This window comes from Corapipo altera, unplaced genomic scaffold, assembly GCF_003945725.1.
Source record: "Corapipo altera isolate COAL_440 unplaced genomic scaffold, ASM394572v1 120, whole genome shotgun sequence".
NCBI lineage: Eukaryota > Metazoa > Chordata > Aves > Passeriformes > Pipridae > Corapipo > Corapipo altera.
This window is the reverse complement of record NW_020885081.1, coordinates 130,032-152,154: the sequence shown is the minus strand read 5'-3', so window position 1 is coordinate 152,154 and position 22,123 is coordinate 130,032. Positions and strand designations below refer to the sequence as shown.

Below are 22,123 nucleotides of genomic sequence, written 5' to 3'. Positions count from 1 at the left end.
CGCAAGGCAGGGGGCGCTCTGCGGACCGGGCCGGGAAGGACCGTGAGGGGGCGGGGCCGACCCGTGTGGCAGCCAATGGGAGCGCGATAAGGAACAGCCAGCGCCGCTGATTGGTTGGTGTTCTCGGCAGAGCGCATATAACGCGCCAGGTGCGCGCGAGCTCCTCACTGGGGAAGGGACAGGTCTGGCACCGGTCCCCGTGAGGCCGCGCGGCTTCAGCCGGTATCGAGTCCCTTGTTCCCCTGAAGGAGCTACAAGGCAGCTTGAAGTCAGCGGCAAGCCGTGTAGGCCGTCCCGAGGCGGAGCGGGCCGCGGTGCCGCTCTGGCTGCCTCTCTATGGTCCGCGCTTCCGGCGACCGCGCTTCCGGCCGCGCGACTTCCGGTCGCCGCCCGCCGGTGCGAGGTCCTGCCGCCCCCGCGCTCCGCCCGCGCCCCCCGGTCCGGTCCGGGCCGGTCGCCGCCGACCGAGGCCGTCGCGGCCGCAATGGGCGCCTACTTATCGCAGCCCAACACGGTGAAGAGCTCCGGGGACGGCGCCGGGCTCGGGCCGCGCCCGCTGCACTTCGGGTTCAGCGCCATGCAGGGATGGCGCGTCTCCATGGAGGTGAGGGGCTGAGGGCACCGGGGCTGGCGGGGCGGCGGCATTCGCCCCCAGCCCTCCTCGGGGTCCTGCGCCGACAGGCCCCGACGGCGAGGGGGTCCAGGAACTGCCGACGGCGAGGGAGGGATTCTGCCTCTACTGGTGCCGCCCCAGCCTTCCCCGAATGCCCTACGGCAACCGCGTGTCCAGGCTCCCACGGGGAGAGACCCCCCGGTTCGCGGGGGCACGTGCGGCTGGAGAAATTCCCGCGAGCAATAAGGAATTCAGGGTAAAAAAGCTGAGGGAAGGAGCGTTTAGTGCTTGGGGCAAAGCGCGGAGTGAAAGCAAGGTGGAATTCCTGAGGGAAAATGTCTGGGTTTCTCTTCTGAAATGAAATGTGAGTGTCTTGCTGTGCTTCTTCCCTGTTTTTATCTATTTCTAGGAAGATTTGTAGGAGGAATTCTGCTGGTTGCTCTCAGTGTCCTGCACCCAGTCCCGGCTTTGCTGGGCTCGGTGTGGGCAGATGAGTTACCCCCAGGCCCACACCTGGTTGAGGATCCAGGCATGTGCCCACATTCCCCCGTGCAGGAGCTGCCCTGTGAAGCTGCTGTTTGCTGTAAGGGCAGAGTGGGGCTGCTGACCCTGCAGGGCTGTGGGCCTCACACCCTCTGGGAGTACCAGTAATGTGCTGGCTTGTTTTCCCTTCTGGGCAGCGAACACACAGCTGAATTCAGGAAGAATTAACCCTGGTTTGTGGAGCCCCCCAGGTCTCACCTCTCAGTGTCTGGTTCGTGGCTCTGTGGCTGCTGGGGGGGGTGTCCTGTTCAGGCTGTCAGGGGTTCGTGAGCCCGTTGTCAGACACTTCACCACTGCTGGAGTGGGGCAGCAGTACAGGTGACAAACCACTGACCAGGTGTTTCCTCCCTTCTGCATGTGAAACCTTGAGCTCTGGTTCTCGGGGTAGAAGGTGCAGAATTGGTTCTTGTGCTCTTGAGAGACACTCAGAGTAGGTGTGTGCTGAGCAGGCTGACAGTGTCCGAGCTGGTCCCTCCCAGTGACCCTGCAGGGGGCAACTGGTGGCACAGGGACATTCCTGGAGCACTGAGATGTAATCTCAGAGGTGATTAGTGCATGTGCAAGCGGCTGAACATGGGTACGGCTCTGGCATCCCTGTGCCTGGAGCTGCAGCGTGTTCAGGAGCCAGCCTGGGACGAGGTTCTGACCTCACTCACTCCAGGGCTGTCACGAGTACCTGTGCAGAGGCTGGACGAGGGCCTGGGCTGCAGTTGTGGGTTCTGCACTACCCAACATCCCTGGCTTATCCCTGCTGGCAGAGGCAGTGCTGAGGCCCTTAGAGTGGTTTAGCTGAGCTGTCCCAAAAAAGAGCAGATGGCAGGAGCTGAACACACACAGCTGAGCAGTCCTGTTTCATTCTCTTGCATTCCAGTGCTCTGTGCTCCACTCTCTGTCATGTCTTGGTTTGTGTTTTTTCCTTTTCTTCACATTTATTTACACTTTTGCTTTTCTACAAGGCTTGCAGAAAGTTATGAGCAAACGTTTGTGCACGAGACTCTGGTTCTGTGTGTCAGTGAAGGCAGCCAGAGTGTGCAGGTGGTAGGGCACAAGCATTTTGGGTGGCATAAACTGTGTAGAGGAGCTTTTTTTGCCTCTTAGGTTTTAGGAACTGCCAAGTGAGGTAGGTATACAGGGCTCTGAAGAAATACTCTAACTTAATCCGGAGAGGTTACTTTGGGATTAAGGAAGTGTTTGGGACAGATGAGGGACTCAAAGGATAACTTAGTTTTAACTCGTTTGCTCATTTCAGTCGGATTGGGTGTTTGATGTTTCAAACACACTGTTTTTCATCAGTACTGCAGTAACCACCAAGGTGGCTGGGGAGACCCAGAATCCCACCTGGCTGGACAGCAGAGAGCTGGCTTTGGGAACTTCTGTGAGCTCTTACTCGCCCTGAAGTGCACGAGGTCACGGTCACTCAGTCACTGCAGTGAGCTGCCCGGGGCTGGAGGCTGGGCTGGAGGCTGGTAACTACCAGCACACATTGGTCTCAGCGCTCAATGGCATTGGCAATGCCAGGGCCTGGCTGTGCCCCACGTGCAGAGCCACCAGCAGCTGTGCTTGGAGTGGGGCAGATGGGCAGGGCCGAGCTCCTGTGCCAAACACGGGGTTCGCTCGGGGCCGGGGCTGCTGCAGGGGGGGTCAGTGAGGGGACAGGGCAGGCTGTAAGGGGGGTCAGTGAGGGGACACGGCAGGGCAGGCTGCAGGGAGGGCTCAGCAAGGGCAGCACAGACCATTTTTGGTGCCAGTGCTGGGTTTCCTACCCAGCAGCATTTGCATTTCTTTAATTACACCACTGTTTGGTCACCTGGGACTCATCCCAGTTACTGTGCTGTGGGTTTGCTGTCTCACTGGCTTCTGTGGATGCTCAGAAAAGTGAGTATGAAAATGCTGGTTCTTGGTTTATCCTTGTTTTCTTTTGTGCTCTCTCCAGTGAGCTCTGGGGAAATTTCCTGCATTACCATTCAGAGTAATTTTTTCATTTTGAACTCAGATTGTCACTTGCCTGTTCAGACACTTTTCATCCCGGTGCCAGCAATCCACTGCACGGAATGCTGCATGAGCCCAGACCCTCTGTGTTCCCATTTCCCTGATCAGGGAATAGAGTTCTCTTTTTACAAGACTGTGGGACTCATGAGGGCGAGGAGCCCTTATCCAAGGAGTCCTTTGTGAAAAACGAGAGGAGTTCAGTGGTTGCTGGGCTGTGATTGAGTGTAGCTCAGCATGTGTGTAACTTTTGAGATATGGAGGGCAGTAAGGACACATTCAGAGATTTAAGCCAGATGTTAGAGTGAGCAGTGTTTTGGGGCAGCTGTAGCACATTTAAGGTGATGAACCATGGCAAAAATCACATTGCTGAACATATCACAGGATGGTTCCTGAACACGAGGGTGTGGGGTGCAGTGAGGTGGTGGGTGAGGGTTGGACTTGAAGGAATGCCATGAGATGAGCTGGGCAAGGGGAAGGCTTAGGAGGAAGGTTCAGCCCATCTGTCTGTTCCAGGCTCTGCATTGAAATAGCCAAGGTGGGATTGCTTACCTGTAGGTGAAGAGGTCAAGCACCTCTTCTGACTGTAAAATCGGGGTGCTGCCTCCCTCAAAGCCAGCTGTTCCAGAGAGACCTTGTGGAGAGAAGAGCTAAGCAATGTGTGTGGCTCATGTGTGGTTGACCTTTTGTGCTGGAGCGTGTCCAGAGATGGTGACGGAGCTGGGGAAGGGTCTGGAGCACAAGCCTGATGAGGAGCTCCTGGGGGGGCTCAGCCTGGAGAAAAGGAGGCTCAGGGGGGACCTTCTCGCTCTCTGCAACTCCCTGACAGGAGGGGGGAACCGGGGGTTGTTGGGCTCTGCTCCCAGGAAACAAGGGATGGGATGAGAGGGAACGGCCTCAAGCTGTGCCAAGGGAGGCTCAGGTTGGATATTGGGAACAATTTCTTCATGGAAAGGTTTGTCTGCCTCTGGCACTGGCTGCCCAGGGCAGTGGTGGAGTCTCCATTCCTGGAGGGATTTAAAAGCCATGTGGATGTGGCACCTGGGGACATGTGACAGCACTGTGGCCTTGGCAGTGCTGGGGGAATGTTGGACTCAGTGGTCTCAGAGGGCTTTTCCAACCCAAACAAATCTGTGGTTCTATGGTTTTCTGTGGGTCTAATGCAATCCTTGTCATTCCAGACCTTTGCTCTCTCTTTCAGGATGCCCACAACTGCATTCCCGAGCTGGACAGTGAAACAGCCATGTTCTCCGTCTACGATGGACATGGAGGTAACTGTGCCCGCTGTGCTCTCTCCTCTCCTTCAGTGTGACCCCTCAGGGCTGTCCGTGCCTGCTGGGGCATCCATCCATCTCTAGGAATCCTGCTCCTTCCTGGGAAGCATTTTCCTTGATAGGGATCATCGGTGGAGGTTCTGAATGTTTCTTAGGGGTCCTAGAAGGAAGGTCAGGGGCTGATCTGAAATTGAAATCAGATTTGCACTCTATCCTCTATGACTTTGACTGTTTTCATGGTGGATAAGCTGAACAGGAGAGTCACAGAAGGAAAGGTGGTAAGAAAAACCACCTGAGATGGGATCAGAGGTCTGAATGTAGGTAGTGTGTTCTGATGGTTGTCACAGGAAAAAGGGAAATCAGAACAGGAAGATCCATTCCCTGCTGTGCCTGCCCAGCTCCCACTCCCCAGGTAAGGGTTCCCTGAGCTGGAAGTTGCAGCCATTCCATCCTGCAGACATGTTGGAGCCTTCTCGATGAACTGTCTCTTCATGAATTTGTTTAATTGCATTTTAAACAGGTTTCTATGTGTGGTGATTGTTTGCATTGTGCATTTTGTATAGAATTATTTGAAAAAGATGTGATTAAATCTGCTGCCTGATAATTTCACTGCAATATCTCTGACACGTATGAGGAATGAGTGAGTAATCACTCTGTAAGCACTTTTCACTTTTACTGTTTTGGACTTCAGGTCCTTTCTTTCAGTCAGAGAAGCCCTGGGCTTGTCTCTGCTCATACAGCTGAATATTGCTATTAAATATTGGTACTAATATTACGGAATTCCTTCTGCCAATATCACATAAAAGCACAAGATCCTGTTGTTAAATCTTACAAATTATTTTAGTTTTGATCATCCTTAGTGATCCATCGCGTTTTAATAAACTCTTTTCCTGATAATTTATGTAGATGTTGGTCAACATATCTTCAAGGAGTTCTCCCAGTGGCCCTCCTCCGTTCTGAAAACTACTGCTGTCCAACCTCACTGCTTTTCCCATGGCAGCAGTATGGGAAACATTTGATGATTTATTTGAAAGCCTTTTGAAAATCTGTATGGAGCAGATGAACTAAACTGCCCGTTTTCTCCTGCTCATTTGCTCTGAAACACACTGGCCAGTTAGTGACCATCCCTGCTCTGTGTGTTTCCCTGAGTATTTAAAAGCCATGTGTATTACAATTTGTCCTGTTTGCTGTGTTCCCGTGCCAGCTCTGCTGCTCTGGAGTGTTGTGAGCCCAGTTCCCCTACTCTGGGGCACTTCAATGTATTTTTGGTGTGGTCTGTCTGCTTCTCGTTTCTCTGATACGAAGCAGATTTCAGTGGAAGGTTACACAGTGTTGTTCATTATTTCCACTTGCCTTTAGACCTGAGATATCCTAAATTGCCAATTCGCAAATTACAGCTTAAGACCTTTTTTTGCAATAGTGTGTACTAAAAAGCTCAGCCTGAGTAGGCTGCTGGCGAGTAGCTCTTCCAAAGATGCTGTCTCAGCTGTAGAATGTATTTAATGCTCTTAAATTATTTTCCTCCTGAACTTTGCCTTAGAGTGTGCAGAGATTTGAGTGGAGCAGTCACTGATATCCTGGAGAGTATCTTTGAGAACATGGGGATGATGGGTTGGTGCTGAGAGGTAGAGTGACTAGGAAACAGGATGTGGGGATTCAGCAGCTACTCACCTCAGTGCAGCAACTCAGAAACTGTGTATGTCAGTCAAAAGTAAAGATAAGGAGCATCTACCATAAACAGGTCAAGAATGAATAGTATCAAACCATCTGTTCTCCTCTGAGCTCAGTATGTTGTTTTTTCAGCTGCCAAGAAGGTCTATTCCACGTGTGGGGTTTTAGAGAGACTGTGGACACTCGTGACATTCCTGTTAGTGCAGGACATGAAGTGGTGTGTTTGGGGATTTTAAATACAACAGGGAACATTCAAGACAGACATTGGGGAAAGGCATGGAATGGCAAAGCACAGGCATGGCTTTCTAACTCATATTTTAGGTTTCTAGTGGTTGAATCTCTACAGCTCTTCCTGGACAAACCTTATCAGGAAAGATATGGATATAGTTGAACCTGACTCTGAAGAACAGCTTTTGCCCATCTCTACTATTGTATGAGTTTATTGATGCATTAGTTATTTAGTTTGAAAATATTTCTCAGGTCTCTCCCATGTAAGAGTTAGGTATTTTTGGTGGGAACCTTGCTAAGCTTTATTAGCTGCCAGTGCAAAAACTGAATTTAGTTCTCTTATATACCTTGCTTATCTCTCAGCATGAAACTCTCCAGTAAGCTTCCTGCTTCGAATGGGTTGGGAAAAGTTTTTATTATTGTGTTATTTGAAAAAAGGGTGGGTTTGAGGGGTTTTTTCCTATTAACTTTTTCCATTTCACTCATCAATTTTTCTCTTACATTTCTCCACTGTGGACAAGACTTCTAGTGTTTGAAAGATGCTGCTGGGTTGGTTTTTTGCCTTCCTCTGCTTCCTTTTTGTGTGCCCTGGCCTCTCTTCCCCCAGATCCTGGAGAATGATATTTGGGCACTCTGCCCCTTCAGTGGGGTTTCTGATCATTCTCTGTCACTATCTCCTTGTGCTTTAGCCTTTTAGCTCTTCCTTTTAATAACTGTCTTCATTGACACTTATCTTTGCATTGCTTGTCTGTCTCGGGCTTTATTTCTCTCTCTTTGCTATTTTCCATTTTGCTATTTTTTAAAATAATTATTGCTATTATTACTGTTTTAACGTCCTCTGAACTCAAGGGTTTCCTCCCTTTTGCCCTTCCAATCCTCTCTGCCGTACCACAAGGAGAGGTGGGCGGGCAAGCGGCCGGGCAGTGCTTAGTTGCCATCTGGGGTTAAACCATGAGAGTCCTTTCTTGGCACCCACTGTGGGTCTGGAAGGGTTGGAGCTAATAACGGATTGAGCAGAGCATGTTAGAGGGGATTTATAGCTGTTAGCAGCTGCAGGTCACCACAGTGGTTCAGCTGTTCCCGCTATCAGTTTACCTGACCCACGCTGTGATCTTTTTTGTGCTGTACCTGCTAAAGGCTGGTGTTGGCTCCTGCCTGTCGCTGGGCTCTGCAGTGATTAGTGGTGTTTGCCTGGGAGATCTGTTATTCAAACACCAACCTTGGGCCTAATCTGGCATTTGGGCTCTGCACTGAGGCCATCGCTGTCCTTCAGGTCCCGTCTCATGGAGACAATGAACAATTATTTACCTTCCTCCAAAAGGTTTTTGTGGAGGAAACACAGAATGGCCAGGGCCTCACCACCCTCACAGGCGAGACTTTCTTCCTAATATCCCATTTAGCCCTCCCCTCTGTCAGTGTGAAGCCATTCACCCTTGTCCTGTCGCTCCAGGCCCTTGTCATAGGTCCTTTCCAGTGTTCCCAGGTCAAACCCAGTCTCTGTTCCCTGGGTCTGTACCATGGAATGCTTTGCAGCGCTGTGTAGCAGCAGCCGTTTGCTGTTTCTGTTCTCTGTCAATGGCCACTTGATCCCTTTTCCACAGGCACATTGGAAAAGTCCCTTGTCTGCTGTTTCTTTCTTTCTCTCAAATCTCCCCACGTCTCCCGTTCCCGCTGTGTTCCCTCTGCCTCTCCCTTTGCTGAGCTGATGGCTGCTGCTGCTTTGCCCTCAACTCCCCTGCTCCCCGTTCCTTCACAGAGCCTTGCTCCTGCCTGCATAACTTCTCATCGTGCCCAGCTGCCTGCACAGCCTCTGTTGGGCTGGGAGAAGAGCAGGGAGTTGGGATATGCAGCGGCTGGTCCATCCTGTGAAAAACCATCTGTGTGAAAACTGTCCTGTAGCCCAAAGGAAAGGAGCACACATGGCTCTGGCTGTACCCATGTCCCCAGGGAAGCCCCAGGTGCAGGGAGGCTCTGGGGTGCTGTGTCCAGCTACCCACACTCCTGCTTCTTTGCCTTGTGACAGGGAACGGCTGGTCCAGCACAGCCTCAAGGATGCCCCTGGACCCTGTGGTGGGACCTGCAGCCTGCCCTGCTCCCCTCCCTCCTGTGCTGTCATTTCATTCGTTTCTCAGTTTCTAGCTCTTAACTTTTGTTTCTCGTGAATGTGAGCCAGGTTCCTGTGTCCTACATCGTTCTTTGCCTCATATAAAAACCTCAATGACTAGTCTGATCTCTTACACTACTCTTTCTGGTCCCCGTTTAAGATAAAATAGAGAAATTCATGATCTCTCACTGTTTACTCTTTCTCCTCTCTTAATAGCACCTCCATGATCACAACAAATGCCTCCATGCCCTGTTCTGTATGTGACACCATTAATTACTGAGCTGTAGAGGGAATTCTGGCTTCTCAGCTACTCTAGGGTGGGCACTTGGCTTGAGTTGTTCCTCAGTCCCAGTTTATCCCTTGTGCTCTTGGCATGGTGCTCCTGCCAGCTACTGTTTGTTGTGCCGTGAACACACACACCCCCCTTCCTGTACCAGGGTGGCTGCCCCACCTCCTGAAAACCATCATCTCAAGCTGTGGGATCCCATTGCTGTTGGTGTGGAACACACACTAGTGCACAGAGCACTTTTTATATGCTCGTTATCTGATAACACTCTGAGAGAGCCTACATTGATCAAAAGCTTCCTTTTTCTTCTGCTTGCACTGACATGTGAATATAGAGGTGTCCAGGTAGCCTGGGCCTAAAGAGTCAAGTCTGAATATCACATTGGGCCTAAGCTCGCTCTTGGTCAGCTCACAGCATTGACCACACCTGGAGCTCACCCATGCCAGGGCCATCAGCATATCCTGCTGCTCTGGGGTGCTGCCCCTGGGAAGGTGTGAGTGGGACCCCCAGAGAAAACTGCTGTGTCACCCTTCTGTGGCTGGGGCAGCTCTGGTTTGTGTCCTGGGATTTGCTTCCAGAGTTCAGTTGCTCAAGAGCATGCTGTGGGAGGATCAGCCTCTTTAAATGGTTTCTGCTCTTTTTCAGGAGAAGAAGTTGCCCTGTACTGCGCCAAGTACCTCCCTGAGATCATCAAAGATCAGAAGGCCTACAAGGAAGGCAAATTGCAAAAGGTAAGGAGCCAATTCTGCCCTGGAATGAGTGAGCACCAACGTGGGGAAAGCCCTTGTGTCAGTACCCAATGCCCTGTGCAGGGAGGCAATGGAGGCTCCATCCTTGGAGCTGTTCAGAATATGTCTGAATATGGTCCTGGGCAATCAGCTGGAGCAGGGGGTTGGATCAGGAGAATCCCAGAGGTCCCTGCCAGCTGCAGCCATGCTGTGATTCTGTGTGGTGTGCATGCTGGAAGAGACAGGATTACACAGCATGGCAGTGCTTCTGTAGGGAAGTGGAGGCTGCCCACTCACGTCTGTTCACATGCAGGCCCTGGAAGATGCGTTCTTGGCCATTGATGCCAAGCTCACCACCGAGGAGGTGATTAAGGAGCTCTCCCAAATGGCCGGGCGGCCCCAGGATGATGAAGATGAGAAAGAGAAAGTTGCTGATGAAGATGATGGTAAGTAAGTCAGCTGCCACCAAGCATGCAAGGCTGCAGCTGCAGGACAAGGACCAAGAGCAGCAGGGCCAGGTCTCCTTTGGCACAAGGTTTTCTGTCCCAGTTTCTCGGTTAAGTTTTGGCTGAGCTGAGCTGCCACACCTCAGCACTATCCATGGCTTTGGACTGGTGCTGGGGGAGTACAGATCCATTTGGGAGCTTAATGCTATGGGTAACAAACCAGCTTGTCACCATTTTCCATAGGCCTTCCTCCACAGGGTGCAGGGTTGCAGGATGTGTCAGGAACTCTGAGCTGGGAAGTGGGCTGAGTTGTGGAAGGGAAATAATGTTGTGTGCAGCACTCTGCTCTCCCAGGCTGGTGGCAGCAGGTAGGACTGAAGTAGATTCTAGTCTCTTCACAAAAAAGCAAGTGTTCCACCAGCAAGTGATTGCCAGTCCCCAGAGCCAGACAGGAGGTGGTTCCTGGGGTGGAATTCTGTGCTGTTCTTGCTGAGTACCTTGTGACCAGTCTTGAGGCAGATGTAAGGCAGTACCGTCACCATGAACACTGTGTTGGTCTGGAAACACTGAGTTAGTTTGTTGAACGTCATTCTCCAGCTGACAGGGATGAAGTAGGTGGTTGGTTGGTTGGTTGGGTTTTCTTTCTTTTTGTCCTGTGTTTTCAGGAGCATTTGGGATGTGGGTATGTGTTTTCCTTTTGGGATTAAATAGCAAAGCAACTGTAACTGTAACTAAGGGGATGTCAGGAGGGAAGTGGTGGTCATTGGCTTATGGTTTAGGGAAGGTCATCCCATTTTCTGCCTAGTCCCACGCGGGAGATGCTGTGGTCACTGCCCAAAGCTATGCTCCCACCTGTTGCACCTGTCCAGGTGACAGCTGGTGGGGATCCCTGCAGTGTTCAGGCCCATGGAGCAACTACTCTCTTCTTGTCCTGCAGCATTACTGACCAAACCCGCTCATGGAAGCGGCGAGTCTGCTTGCCCGCAGCTCCCCAGGAGCCTGTGCTCAGGAAAGCAAGGCTCTACCCCCAGCCATGCAGCTGATGTGAAGGCTCTGTGCTGCTGTCAGTCAGCCAGGGAGCACCGGGGCTGGGCCACTGGGGGGACTGTCGGGCTGTGCCGTGGTCAGAGCTGTGGCCCTGCCATTTCCATCCTGCTCACCTGCAGCACCTGGGATGACATGGGCCTGGCTGTGTGCTCACAGTGAGCCTGGGGAGCACTGCTGGAACTCTGCAGCAGCAGCCTTAGCCAGGGCAGCTCATCACTGGACCCAGCGTGGTGGGTATCCTGCTCTCTGAGCCTCTCTGTCCTCACCTCCTCTCCTATCCATTTGCAGTGGATAATGAGGAAGCTGCTCTTCTGCACGAAGAAGCCACAATGACCATTGAGGAGCTTCTCACACGTTATGGACAAAACTGCACCAAGAACCTCAAAGCCAAGTCCGTAGCTGCAGCTGGGGATAACACTGCGGAGGGGACAGGCAAGCAGCATGATGGGGAGTCAAATATGAATGGAGAGGCTGACCCAGGGGAGCTTCCTGACCACAAGGAGAGGAAGAACGGGAAGCCAGATGAAGAAATCACGGGTATTTCCTCCACCTCAGACAAAGCCAGCGCTGGAGGCAACAGCCCTGCTCTGCAGAAGCCTGAACTAGGCAAAGGTGACGAGGCCGTCACCTCTTCTACTGGGGAGGCCGGGCCCTCCTGCTCCTCCACGGGAAAGCCCCAGCGCACAACCAAATCCAAATTTTTTGAGGACAGTGAGGATGAGTCAGATGAGGTTGAGGAAGAGGAGGAAGACAGTGAGGTAGGAAACAGCACTGGGACAGAGTGGCCTTCTGGCTGGGCAGAATGCATTGCTTATGGTGGTACTTGAGAAGAGCCCCTGGCTCATCCTAGGTGTGTCCTAGGAGCAGGTGTTTCAGACTGATCCTTTGAGGCCATCCCATGGGAATATTTGGGATTGTTGAGCTAACCCTGAAGGACACACACTCTCATCCTGCAGCAGCCATAGCCAACAGCCCTGGGTCCTGCTGCATGCACCATCCCTTCATCCACTGCTGTAGTGACACCAGCTGCTCTGGTTGTAGCCATCAGGTGTGGGGGACATGTGCCAGGTCACCTCACACCTCTGGGGGAACTGACCATCAGTCCCCAGGATGGAGGGACCAGCAGGGGAGAGGGCACTGAGTGTCCTGTGTGAGTCCTGTGGTATCACTCCTTTCTTGTAGGAGTGCAGTGAGGATGAGGATGGTTACAGCAGCGAAGAAGCAGAGAATGAAGATGATGAAGATGACACTGAAGAATTAGAGGAGGATGAGGATGAAGAGGAGGAAATGTTGTTACCAGGCATGGAGGGGAAAGAGGAGGTACACCCTGTTCTTGTGTTCTGCAGCGCAGTGTGGAGCCAGGGGCACTTGGGAGACTCAGTAAGGGGTTGTTCCTGCTCAGGTGGGGATAGAACACCCCATGTGCTCTCCTGGGGGTGAGAGAGCTGCCAACAGCCTGGGTTTATGCAAAGGCTGAGGAATGGGCCTGGATCTGGGCAGAAGGCTGAGGTAGACAAGGCTGATCCTGCTTCTGGGTGTGGGGTATGTGGAAATGCTGTGGGGCTGGTGTGGAGGGAGAGCATGGGGCAGGAACAGACGGGCTCCACTGGCACTGCTGCTCCAGGGCACAGCATCGCTCCTCGCCAGGTCAGGGCTGCGGCTCCTCAGCCCATACAGTGCAGGCAGGTGGGCCAGGAACCCAGAGGTCATGTAAAGGGGACATGGCTTCCAAGGTGGCAATTTCTCCCTTTGGGGAGATAGCTTGGCTTGCAGTGACAATCTGCTTGAGCTGGGCTGGGGCTGGAATCAGCATGTTAGAGCAGGGGATATGGCAGGACATGTGGAACACCAGGCAATCCTGACCCACTGAGCTTCATGAGGCTGAAATGGAGTTGTTACCTGATCCTGACCCTCAGTGAACGCCCTCCTGGTGTTTCACACTCCCTTGGGCTTTCTCCATCACTCTGTGTGTGCTCATGGGGTGAGATGCAGCACCCTAGGGTCTGGGACACAGCTGAGGCTGGCTCCCTTAGTGACCCGACGTGGAGCCATAGAGAAAGGAATCTCACCAAGATCCCGTGTCTCTTGCAGCCCGGCTCGGACAGCGGGACCACCGCTGTCGTGGCGCTGATCCGGGGCAAGCAGCTGATCGTGGCCAACGCCGGGGACTCGCGCTGCGTCGTGTCGGAGGGCGGCAAGGCCGTCGACATGTCGTACGACCACAAGCCAGAGGACGAGGTGGAGCTGGCCAGGATAAAGAACGCTGGCGGCAAGGTCACCATGGACGGGAGGGTGAACGGCGGCCTCAACCTCTCCAGGGCCATCGGTGAGCAGGAGGGGGGATGCTGGCAGGCCTGGCCTCAGACAGCCGTGCTGCCAGCACTGCCACACACTGAGGTTATGGAACAGTTTTTAACCAGATGAGTAGGGCCTGTTCTTTATTTGATGGGAGATTTCAGTCTAATTGGAGAAAATGGCCACGAAGCAGTTGGACACCAGTGGAAAGCAGCACCTAGCACCTCCCAGGCTGTTGTGCCAGTAGCTGGGTTATCAAAGACCAGCTCATGTAAACTGTCCCAAAACCAGACTGCTGCCTTTGGAAACAGGGCTTTTCCTGCTCTCTGTCTGTTGAGGGACCTTGGTGTGTTGCTTCCTGGGGACCTGGCTTCATGGCAGTTTGAACCCACTTGGTCATCTGTACTTCTGCAGAAGGACCCAAACCATTGAAATCATTATCCTAGGGTAAAGAGATAAAAACATCTTTAGGATAGAGACAAGGAGTTTATCTAGGGAGACACTGGCATTCCCACCTGCTATTTTGTGGTGGCCCTGGAAGTCCCTTTGTAGGCTCTAATTCCTGATAAACTGCTAGCTGGAGCTGAGGATCAGTTTTCTCAAGTGAGCTTTGAATCACAGAATGAACCCTGGAATGGTTTGGATGGGATGGAACTTAAAGATCATCTTGTTCCAATCCCCCCTGCCATGGGCAGTGACACCTTGCACTAGACTGGGTTGCTCCAAGCACCATCCAGCCTGGCCCAGAACACTTCCAGGGCTGGGGCAGCCACAGCCTCTCCAGAGGTGACAGGTGCTGTGTGCTGTTGGCCTGGTGTTGCCCCAGGAGGTGGGGAAGCAGCACTCAATTTGGGGTGAAGAGAGGCTGAGCTGGCCAAGGCCCCTCTTCCTTGGGCTAGCCAGAGCTGACACCTGGAACCTGCAGTGGTTCCTTTGCCTCAGGGCCCACAGCCTGATCCCAGGCTGTGGGAGCACTGGCTGGATCCCACTGGGGCCTTGTTGTGGGGCAGTGCTGCTCCCTGTGCAGGGCAGGCAGCACTGCCCGTGCCCAGACATCCTCCTCCCCACCACAGGGGATCACTTCTACAAGCGGAACAAGAACCTCCCTCCAGAAGAGCAGATGATCTCTGCCTTGCCTGACATCAAAGTGCTGACAATAAATGATGACCACGACTTCATGGTCATTGCCTGTGATGGAATCTGGTGAGTGGTGAGGGAGCTGTTGTGCCTCTGGGGTATCGCTTCTCTGGCCTTTCTCTGGAGCTGGGCCTGGCGAAGGCCTGTTGGACACTGGCATGTGTGCTCCCTTTGCCTGCTCTTCTGACCTCTCTGCTCTGCAGGAATGTGATGAGCAGCCAGGAAGTGGTGGATTTCATCCAGTCCAAGATCACTCAAAAGGATGAGAACGGAGTCCTGCGGCCGCTCTCCTCCATCGTAGAAGAGGTAAAATCCGGAGCTCTGCTGTTCCTGCAGCAGCACAGCATTTCTGTGTCCCAGCTCAGGACCTGGCTCTGCCCCCCTGCTCCTTCACATGGGCTCATTCAGCACTCAGGGGGTCTGCAGCTCATGGGCTGCAATGGGCAGGATCAGAAACACCTCTGCAATGAGACCCAGTTCCCTGGGCACCCAGGCCTGTGTCTGACCTCGGGGGTGCTGTCCAGCCGAAGGAGTTGCTGCCCACATTCAGAAACCTGGGGCTGCTGAGGCCATTTCTGTCCCTTCTCTGGTGGGAACAGCATTTAACTCATCCCACACGGCCCTGGCCTGGCAGCACCTGAGCCACTGTCAGGTGTTGGAATGGGCCCAGTGCCTCGGAGTGGTCCCAGTGTGTGTCTGCTCTCTGCTGACTTGCTCTTTCCCTCCCCAGCTGCTGGATCAGTGCTTGGCTCCAGACACCTCAGGAGACGGCACCGGCTGCGATAACATGACCTGCATCATCATCAGCTTCAAACCCCGTAACACACACCCACCTGCTGAGAGCGGGAAGCGGAAACTGGGGGAGGTGGCGGCACCAGTGGAGGAGAACGGCGGGGACAGCACCAAGAAGGCCAAGCTGGAGTAGCGGGGCCTGCCCAGGGACTGGGCTGTGCTCACCAGACTCTCATTTCTTACCCATGCTGAACTCAAGACTCCAAGTCTTGTCCTTTTTTTAGCCTTAGTAGAGGCCTTGTTTGTCCGTGTCCTGGGTGGGGGGTGGGGGGCGGGTCTGGTTAGCGAGGGCATGTCGCACTGTTCATCCGTAACCATTCCAAAGAGGGAGCGAGGACGGAGCTGCGCCCGGGAGCGCCACAGCGCAGAGCCCGTGGTGAGGAGGAGGAGGAGGATGTCCCCCCATTGTCTCCATGTGGTTGTTGCCATTTCTGTGCCTGTGAATTTCTGTTCGGAGGGAAGAACTTTTTCACTGTTGAGGTTTTTTTAATCTGCACCCGATTATTTAAGGCCCTTTTTGTTTTTATTTGTGAAACAATCTGGCGGTGGTGCTGAGGCCACGCCGTGTTCGGTTGTACACTTTCAATCAATACTTTTTTCAAACTAAAAGACTGGAAAACACAGCTATGCTCCTGGTCCTTGGTTCTTTCCTGGAAGGGGACATGAGGAAGGTGGGGTGGGAAGGACATTTGTCCCTGGGGTCTTGGAGCACTGCAGGGCTTTGGCCTGTGGCTCCCGGTTCCCCCAGAATGGCTCTGCTGAGGATTCTCAGAGCAGATACGAGTCTCTGGAGACAGTCTGTGTCTGCTGAAGGAATGGAGGCACCAGTCACTCTGCTGAGCTCACCTGCTCTCAGCAGGCAGCGCCCATCGAGCTGCACCTTCTGACAAGGTGCAGCAAGGGGCACCTCCCTGATGCACAGCTTGTACAAGGTGTGTCGATACCTGTGGCTGCTCCTGCAGGAGTGAAGTCCCTGGGCTGTAAAACACTGATGGAAAGGTGGGCTCTCCCTGTGCAGCAGAAAGAGCCACAGACTCGGCAAACTGCTGGAAAAGAAGAGCATCTGTGGTAAGCTGTTATTTCTTCTTTTCTTTTTTCTTTTACATGCAACTGGCCCCTTGCTGTCTGTTTCCTACACTTGCTCTTCCCCCCAGTCCCTCCTTCCCGCACAGCCCAGAGCAGTCCCACCTGCCCTGGGATCCCACAGGGAGCCACAAGCCCTGTGGGCAGCAGCCTGTTGCTGCTGGGGAGTCTCCCACTGCCCCGCTGGTCCTCAGGGGCTCTGACCATCCTAAGGGCCCTCCCTGCACAGCTCCTGAGATCCTATGCTCCTCCATGTGAGCTGCCATGACAGAATCTGCCAGGCAGTCGTAGCAGAACTCTAGCGTCTGTTCCCTGAGCAGCTGCAGCAGGTTAATGCAAACACCTGCAGCTCTAGGGGCCTTTCATGTGGCACAGGACCCACCACAGGGGGCAAGATTAGATGGGATGTTGGGAAGAAATTGTTCCCTGTGAGGATGGTGAGGCCATTGGCAGTTTGCCCAGAGAAGCTGTGGCTGCCCCATCCCTGGAAGTGTCCACGGCCAGGTTGGACAGGGCTTGGAGCAACCTGGGATAGTGGAAGGTGTCACTGCCCATGGCAGGAGGGCAGAGATGAGTTTTAAGGTCCCTTCCAACCCAAACCCTTCTGTCATTCTGTGACTGCCCAACTTTGAGCAGTAAAATGTCCAGAAGCAGCTTTTTCTCCCCAGGATGCTGCAGTGGAGTCAGAGTAGCCAGAGGCAGGACCCCACTGCCTGAGACTGTGCACCCCATGTGGCCCAGGGTCCCCACCCACAGCCTGTGGCATTACCCCACTGTGCCACAGGAGACAGATGGACTCTTGGAAAGCAGCTTTATTTCCCAGTGGTGCCTCTGGGGACGGGGTGGTTGGGGCTGGCGCAGCAGTGCAGGATGTGGTCCACATCCACCCAGGACCCAGCTCTTGGGGCTGGGAGTGCCCACAGAGGAGCACTGGCTCTGCCACAGGAGGGCATCGGGCTTGTGTGTGGATCGAGGCTCTTCCCCTCAGCCCTCTCACTCCACAGGGACACCCACAGAACTACCCCTGTCACTGGTGGCTCCCAGGGAGTCCCCAGAGAGACTCTGCCCAGACAGGGCGCTGCTCAGGCTCTGCTGCCGGGCAGGATGCGGCACCGCTTCGACCGACACCTCCACCTCGATGGTGACGCCTTCCCTGTGGACAGACACCAGCCTGAGGGCAGCAGCCTGGAGGGGGACATCACCTGTCCCTGTGCAGCACGGTGGGCGCGAGGGCGGCTGTTCCCAAGGGATGTGTCAGCCCCCAGCACGGCCACCCTGCTCACCTGTCGGAGGTGTCCTGGCCCTCGCTCAGCATGCTCCCTGCCAGTGCCACCGTGCTGGCCGACTGGCTGTCCCATGCCAGCCCGGGGCGCTGGCTGCGGCTGCTGCTGGGGAGGGAGGCTGTGGGGTCTGGGGCTCCGTCCTCACCTGGCCTGGGGCTGGGGTTTGGGCTGGGCAGCACCGACCACAGCTCATTCACTGCAGGAGGGAGACAGCGATGAGCACCCTGTTCCCAAGGACTGCTCCCTGCCAGAGCAGGGAGGGCACAGGCCAGGGCCAGGCATGGGACTCACACTTGGCCAGGTTCTCCAGCTCTACCACACCAATGTCTCCAGGTGTGCGGCCACCCCCACAGCCCCAGCGGCTCCGGCACAGCGACAGCACCACGGTCCCGTACACGTAGGTGAGCATCAGGGGCACACCAACACCTGTGGGTGGACAGGTAGTCACTGCCCCAGTGCCCCTGGTCCCAGACATCCCCTGAGGCCACTCCCCAGCCCCACTGCCCAGCACAGGGCAGTGCCCTCAGCCCCAGCCTGCACTCACCCACGGTGATGGCTGTTATGATGGGGGACACAAAGAGAGAGAGAAGGACGCTGCTGGTGACAGAGAGGCACTGCTGGCAGCCTGACAGGCTGCTCCGCCGGCTCTGGCCCAGCACCTGCAGGAGAAGACAGGTGAAGGGCTCTACAAAGACCTCACGGCCTCTTCCCAGCCTGGCAGAGCTCCAGTCACAACCACAGCCACCTGGACACTCCCTCTCCTCAGGGACAGGCAGCCATGAGTGCCCTGCCACCACAGCTCAGGTGTCCTTGCAAACCCCCCCCAGGCCCCCAGACCTCTTTTCCATTTCACCCACCCCAAACCCCACTCCCCAGGCTGAGCACACCCACACTGGGTGATGAGAGGAAGCGGAGGGTCCTGGCAAGGAGGGGTTGTGGCCAGTCAGGGGTGGCACAGGGACATGCTGAGGGGGGTCAGGGGTGGCACAGGGATGTGCTGTGGGCAGTCAGGGGTAGCACAGGGACATACTGAGGGCAGTCAGAGATGTGCTATGGGCAGCGGGGAGCACTGCAGGTCTGTCCTGGCCAGGGGCCATGGGCTGCAAGGCTCAGCAGGGAGCAGGGCCACAGGGACTCCTAGACCTCCTGCCAGTACCTTCCTACCCATGTAGATGGGGATCCCAATGGTAATGACAGGGACAGCAACGCCCGCGACGAGGGAGATGACCATGGGTGCACCCAGCACCATGCCCAGCTGCCACAGGATCCTCCGGGTCCGCGACCACCGCCTCTTCCCCCAGAAAGTACAGCCAGAGGGGCTGTGGGGACAGAGCAGGGCTGGGCCAAGGCAGAGACCAGCACAGCCCAACCCTGTGCTGGGGGACACCCATGGGCCCACTGGGGAGCAGACAGCCAGGTTCCCCCAACCCTGAGCTCCAGCTGCCTCCTGGGAATGCCAACAGCTGGCTCCAGCCCTGCCAGACCGAATGGCACAGACCACGCCACTCCCCCCAGCCAGCCCCAAACCTGGAGCCAGGCCTGGCTGCCCCCATCCCAGCCCCCAAGCTCCTGTCAGGGCCCCTGCCTGGGGCAGCCCCCGTGGCCCCACGCTGACCTCAGGAAGTGCACGTCGGAGATCTCCCGCAGGCAGAGCCAGCAGAAGAGGCACCCGCAGACCGTGCAGTTCATGCGGTTGCAGCTCCCGTCGTTGATCTTCATGATGAAGGCGCTGCAGCGCGGACAGAGCTTGATGTCCTCAGCCTCAGCTGGGGGGAGATGAGACAGGATGGGGGAGCAGGATGGGACACACCCTGTCCCAGGCTCCCCAAGTCCCACAAGTGCCAGAGTGCCACACCCCAGCCCGACTGGCACAGGGGCTACAAGCCTGAGGCAGCCAGCAGCCCCGGCTCCAGCAGACCCGCAGGCAGGAGGCACAGAGGCACCCCAGTGTGCCAGACCCCAGCCCTGCTGCTCCCATCCTGTGCCAGGGCCTCACCGTGGGCTGAGTCCTCAGGTTGGGCCAACTGTGTTGTGGGGGTGGCCAGTGGTGCTGGCACACAGGGGCCATCGGGGTGCCAGGGCTGCCGGCAGTGGTAGCAGAACTCGGTGCCACAGCCCTCGCGCCCACAGGTGAGGCGGGGACACTCGGCACAGCCGTGGGCGAGGACAGCGTAGCTGTGGGGAGAAGGCAGTCAGAGCTGGCACAGCCAGGCTGGGCAGCGGCAGGTCCCAGCCCCGTGCTGAGCTTGAGCCGCAGCCCCGGCTCAGGGGCTCACCAGGGCCCTCACCAGCACAGACTGCGGCGCAGCCCGCCCGGTCCAGCACCCACAGCCCTGTGGTTCACGAGCTGCCCGACGCAGCCAAGGGCACCAGCCCTGGCAGACAGGCTCTGGGGCCGGACAGGGACCGGACACATCCCTGCGCAGCCCAGCCCCACGCGGGACCGAGTGACAAGGGACCGAGCCTGGGAAGGGCTCACGGGACGCCGATGCCGCGGGCAGGGGGCCCACGCCACCCCTCCGCTGCCGCCCCCTCGCCGGGCCCGGCGGTACCTGCAGTCGGGCGCGGGGCACCACCGGGTGCCCGGGTCGGCCACCAGCAGCCGCCGCAGCAGGAACTCCTCGTACTTGTCGCGGAGGGCGGGCTCGGGCAGCAGCCGGCGCACGTCGGCGGCGGGGAGCGCGGCGGGGCAGTGCGGGCACGACACCAGCACGCGGCTCTCGCTGACGGCCAGGCGCAGGTACTGCTCCAGGCAGGCCCGGCACGAGCGGTGGGCGCAGCAGGCCAGCGTGGGAAAGGCCTCGGGGGGCTGGGGCAGCAGGCACAGAGGACACTCCTCCAGCACCCGGCCCTCGCCCGGGGGCAGCACCACGCGCGTCTCCTCAGCTTCCTCCGGCTCTGGCTCCGGCTCCGGCAGCGTCTCCCCCCGCACGGCCTGTGGCTTCCGCCCGAAGCAGCCCAGGAGCCAGCGGGGCCTGGGCACACGCGGGGGCCGCTCCATGGTGGCCCTCAGAGTGGCCGCTGGCTGCTGTCAGGCTACGGAGGGCAGCGGGGAGGTGCCGGCCCCGGCGTGGCCCCCATGGCCCGGCTCCTACTTGGGCCTCCCCACAGGTAGCGGCGGAACCATCCTCGGCTGCAGTCGATGCCACTCAGCCTGCGGAGGAACCGCTCCTGAGGGCAAGGCCCTGGGAACGGGCCCTCGCCACCCACGGGACCCCGACAGTGCCCTGCCGACGGTCCCTGGGCCTGTCCTGCCCCATCCTGTCTCCTTCAGCTCAGCACCAAAGTCCAGAGGCACAGGACTCCCAAATCCACGGGGTGGGGAAGACAGCAGTGCCACTGTGACAGCCAGCTCCTGCACGGGCAGTGTGACACACACCCCTTCCCGTCCCGGGGTTCTTCCCCAGCGTGAGACACGGCTGAAGCACCGACTTTCCCCTGGAGTGTCAAGGGACCCAAGACCCAGTTCAATGACCAGGAACCAGGTGATTCCAGCAGGGAGCCGAGCCTGTTTTCCCTTACTTAGAGCTCGGAGCCCATGGCCGCACCACAACCCCTCCGCCAGCAGTGCCCGTCCCTCCCCTCGCTCCTTCCTCCTCTACACCCCAAAGCTGCCCCCTGCCCTCCCCACCTGGGCAGCATCGCTGCGTCCCACTGCCTCCTCAGCGTGCCCGCGGCAGCTCAGGCGGAGGCGGAAGCGCTGGCACGGGAAGAGGGAGGGACCAGTGACCTCGGGGGAGACCGATCGGGAGTCCGATCACGCCTGCCCCGCTGGCCCGAGTTCGGGGCTGCTCCATCTCTCCCCAGGGGATACAGCGCTGCCCGGGGACCGGCGAGGGCAGAGCTCGGGGAAACCGGGCTGAAACGGGAGTTAACTGGGGGAGGAGAGCGGGAGGCCGGCCGAGGCTGTACCTGTCAGCGGGGAATCATAGCTGGCGGCACGGCACGGCCACGGCTCCCCCGGGACGGCCACGGACCGACACATCCAGCGCCACCGGGACCTGCAAAGGGCCCCAGCGGTCCGTGAGGGGGCCGAGCCGCGGCTCATACAGCCGGGGCCAGTGCTGCGGGCGCGGCCGGGCTGCGCCTCCGGCGCCGGTCGGAGCACGGCGGCACCGGGCAACCAGCGGCCCTTCGCCGCACGGGGCGGAACACAAAGCGCCGGGTGAGCCGCTCTGACCTCGCGGGGACACTGGCACGGGACTCACCGGGCTCTGCGCTCGGCGGCCAGCAAGTGGGGGGGGGGGCCGCAGCCGCCCCCGGAGGAGGCACAGAGACCGTCACCGCCCGACCCGGTCCCGGAGACGCCCCCGCCTCCCGCCGCCCGGAAGGGGCGGAGCCGCCGCTGTCCCGCCCCGATCCCCGCCCCCGCGGGCCCCGCCCGGCTGTTCCGCGGCCCGGCCGGCCCGGCGCGGTGCGGTGCCGGTGCCGGTGCCGCTCATGCTGCGGTTGCCGGGACGGACGGGGACGGGGGGCGGTGGCGGCCCCGCGCACGCGCACTCCCGGCTTCCGGGTCGCGCGGCCGCTTCCGGCTCCGCCCCGCGCGCCCGGGGAAGCGGAAGCGGAAGTGTCCGGTCGAGGCGGGGCGGCGGCGGCCGCCCCGGGCT

At 57.2% G+C, this 22,123-nt stretch overlaps 2 protein-coding genes across 5 annotated transcripts; one reads left to right on the top strand and one right to left on the bottom strand.

Moving 5' to 3' along the window:
• The first annotated feature begins 374 nt into the window (after positions 1–374).
• Positions 375–15,373, top strand: PPM1G (protein phosphatase, Mg2+/Mn2+ dependent 1G). The gene is made up of 10 exons (XM_027669470.1): positions 375–604; positions 4,344–4,413; positions 9,351–9,436; positions 9,747–9,879; positions 11,215–11,684; positions 12,109–12,246; positions 13,018–13,252; positions 14,295–14,424; positions 14,562–14,664; positions 15,089–15,373. The coding sequence occupies exons 1-10, from the start codon at positions 485–487 to the stop codon at positions 15,281–15,283; spliced, it is 1,680 nt and encodes a 559-aa protein (XP_027525271.1). The 5' UTR covers positions 375–484; the 3' UTR covers positions 15,284–15,373.
• Positions 15,374–17,027: 1,654 nt separating this feature from the next.
• LOC113960096 (E3 ubiquitin-protein ligase RNF19B-like) lies at positions 17,028–21,853 on the bottom strand. 4 transcript variants are annotated; one of them, XM_027669468.1, is made up of 10 exons: positions 21,725–21,847; positions 21,148–21,517; positions 20,069–20,670; positions 19,513–19,691; positions 19,132–19,282; positions 18,673–18,835; positions 18,061–18,175; positions 17,808–17,942; positions 17,517–17,712; positions 17,028–17,386 (listed from the first exon to the last, which is right to left on the bottom strand). In XM_027669468.1, exons 3-10 carry the CDS (start codon positions 20,515–20,517, stop codon positions 17,227–17,229), a joined length of 1,548 nt encoding a protein of 515 aa, XP_027525269.1. In that variant the 5' UTR covers positions 20,518–20,670; positions 21,148–21,517; positions 21,725–21,847; the 3' UTR covers positions 17,028–17,226. The 4 variants fall into 4 exon arrangements, with proteins under 4 accessions (XP_027525269.1, XP_027525268.1, XP_027525270.1 ...); XM_027669467.1 differs by having other exon boundaries at positions 21,429–21,517; XM_027669469.1 differs by having other exon boundaries at positions 19,132–19,277; positions 19,508–19,691; positions 21,429–21,853.
• Between the last annotated feature and the right edge of the window lie 270 nt (positions 21,854–22,123).

What these genes read in the sequence shown, in the direction of transcription:
- PPM1G (XM_027669470.1), top strand. Translation starts at nt 485, where the DNA reads ATGGGCGCCTACTTATCGCAGCCCAACACGGTGAAGAGCTCCGGGGAC. An exon ending in GATGGCGCGTCTCCATGGAG is followed by an intron (nt 605 to 4,343) that starts GTGAGGGGCTGA and finishes TCTCTCTTTCAG; the next exon opens with GATGCCCACAACTGCATTCC. An exon ending in AGGAAGGCAAATTGCAAAAG is followed by an intron (nt 9,437 to 9,746) that starts GTAAGGAGCCAA and finishes GTTCACATGCAG; the next exon opens with GCCCTGGAAGATGCGTTCTT.
- LOC113960096 (XM_027669469.1), bottom strand. Translation starts at nt 20,517, where the DNA reads ATGGAGCGGCCCCCGCGTGTGCCCAGGCCCCGCTGGCTCCTGGGCTGC. An exon ending in GCTGGAGAACCTGGCCAAGT is followed by an intron (nt 17,713 to 17,807) that starts GTGAGTCCCATG and finishes TCCCTCCTGCAG; the next exon opens with TGAATGAGCTGTGGTCGGTG. An exon ending in GGCCAGGACACCTCCGACAG is followed by an intron (nt 17,387 to 17,516) that starts GTGAGCAGGGTG and finishes GTCTGTCCACAG; the next exon opens with GGAAGGCGTCACCATCGAGG.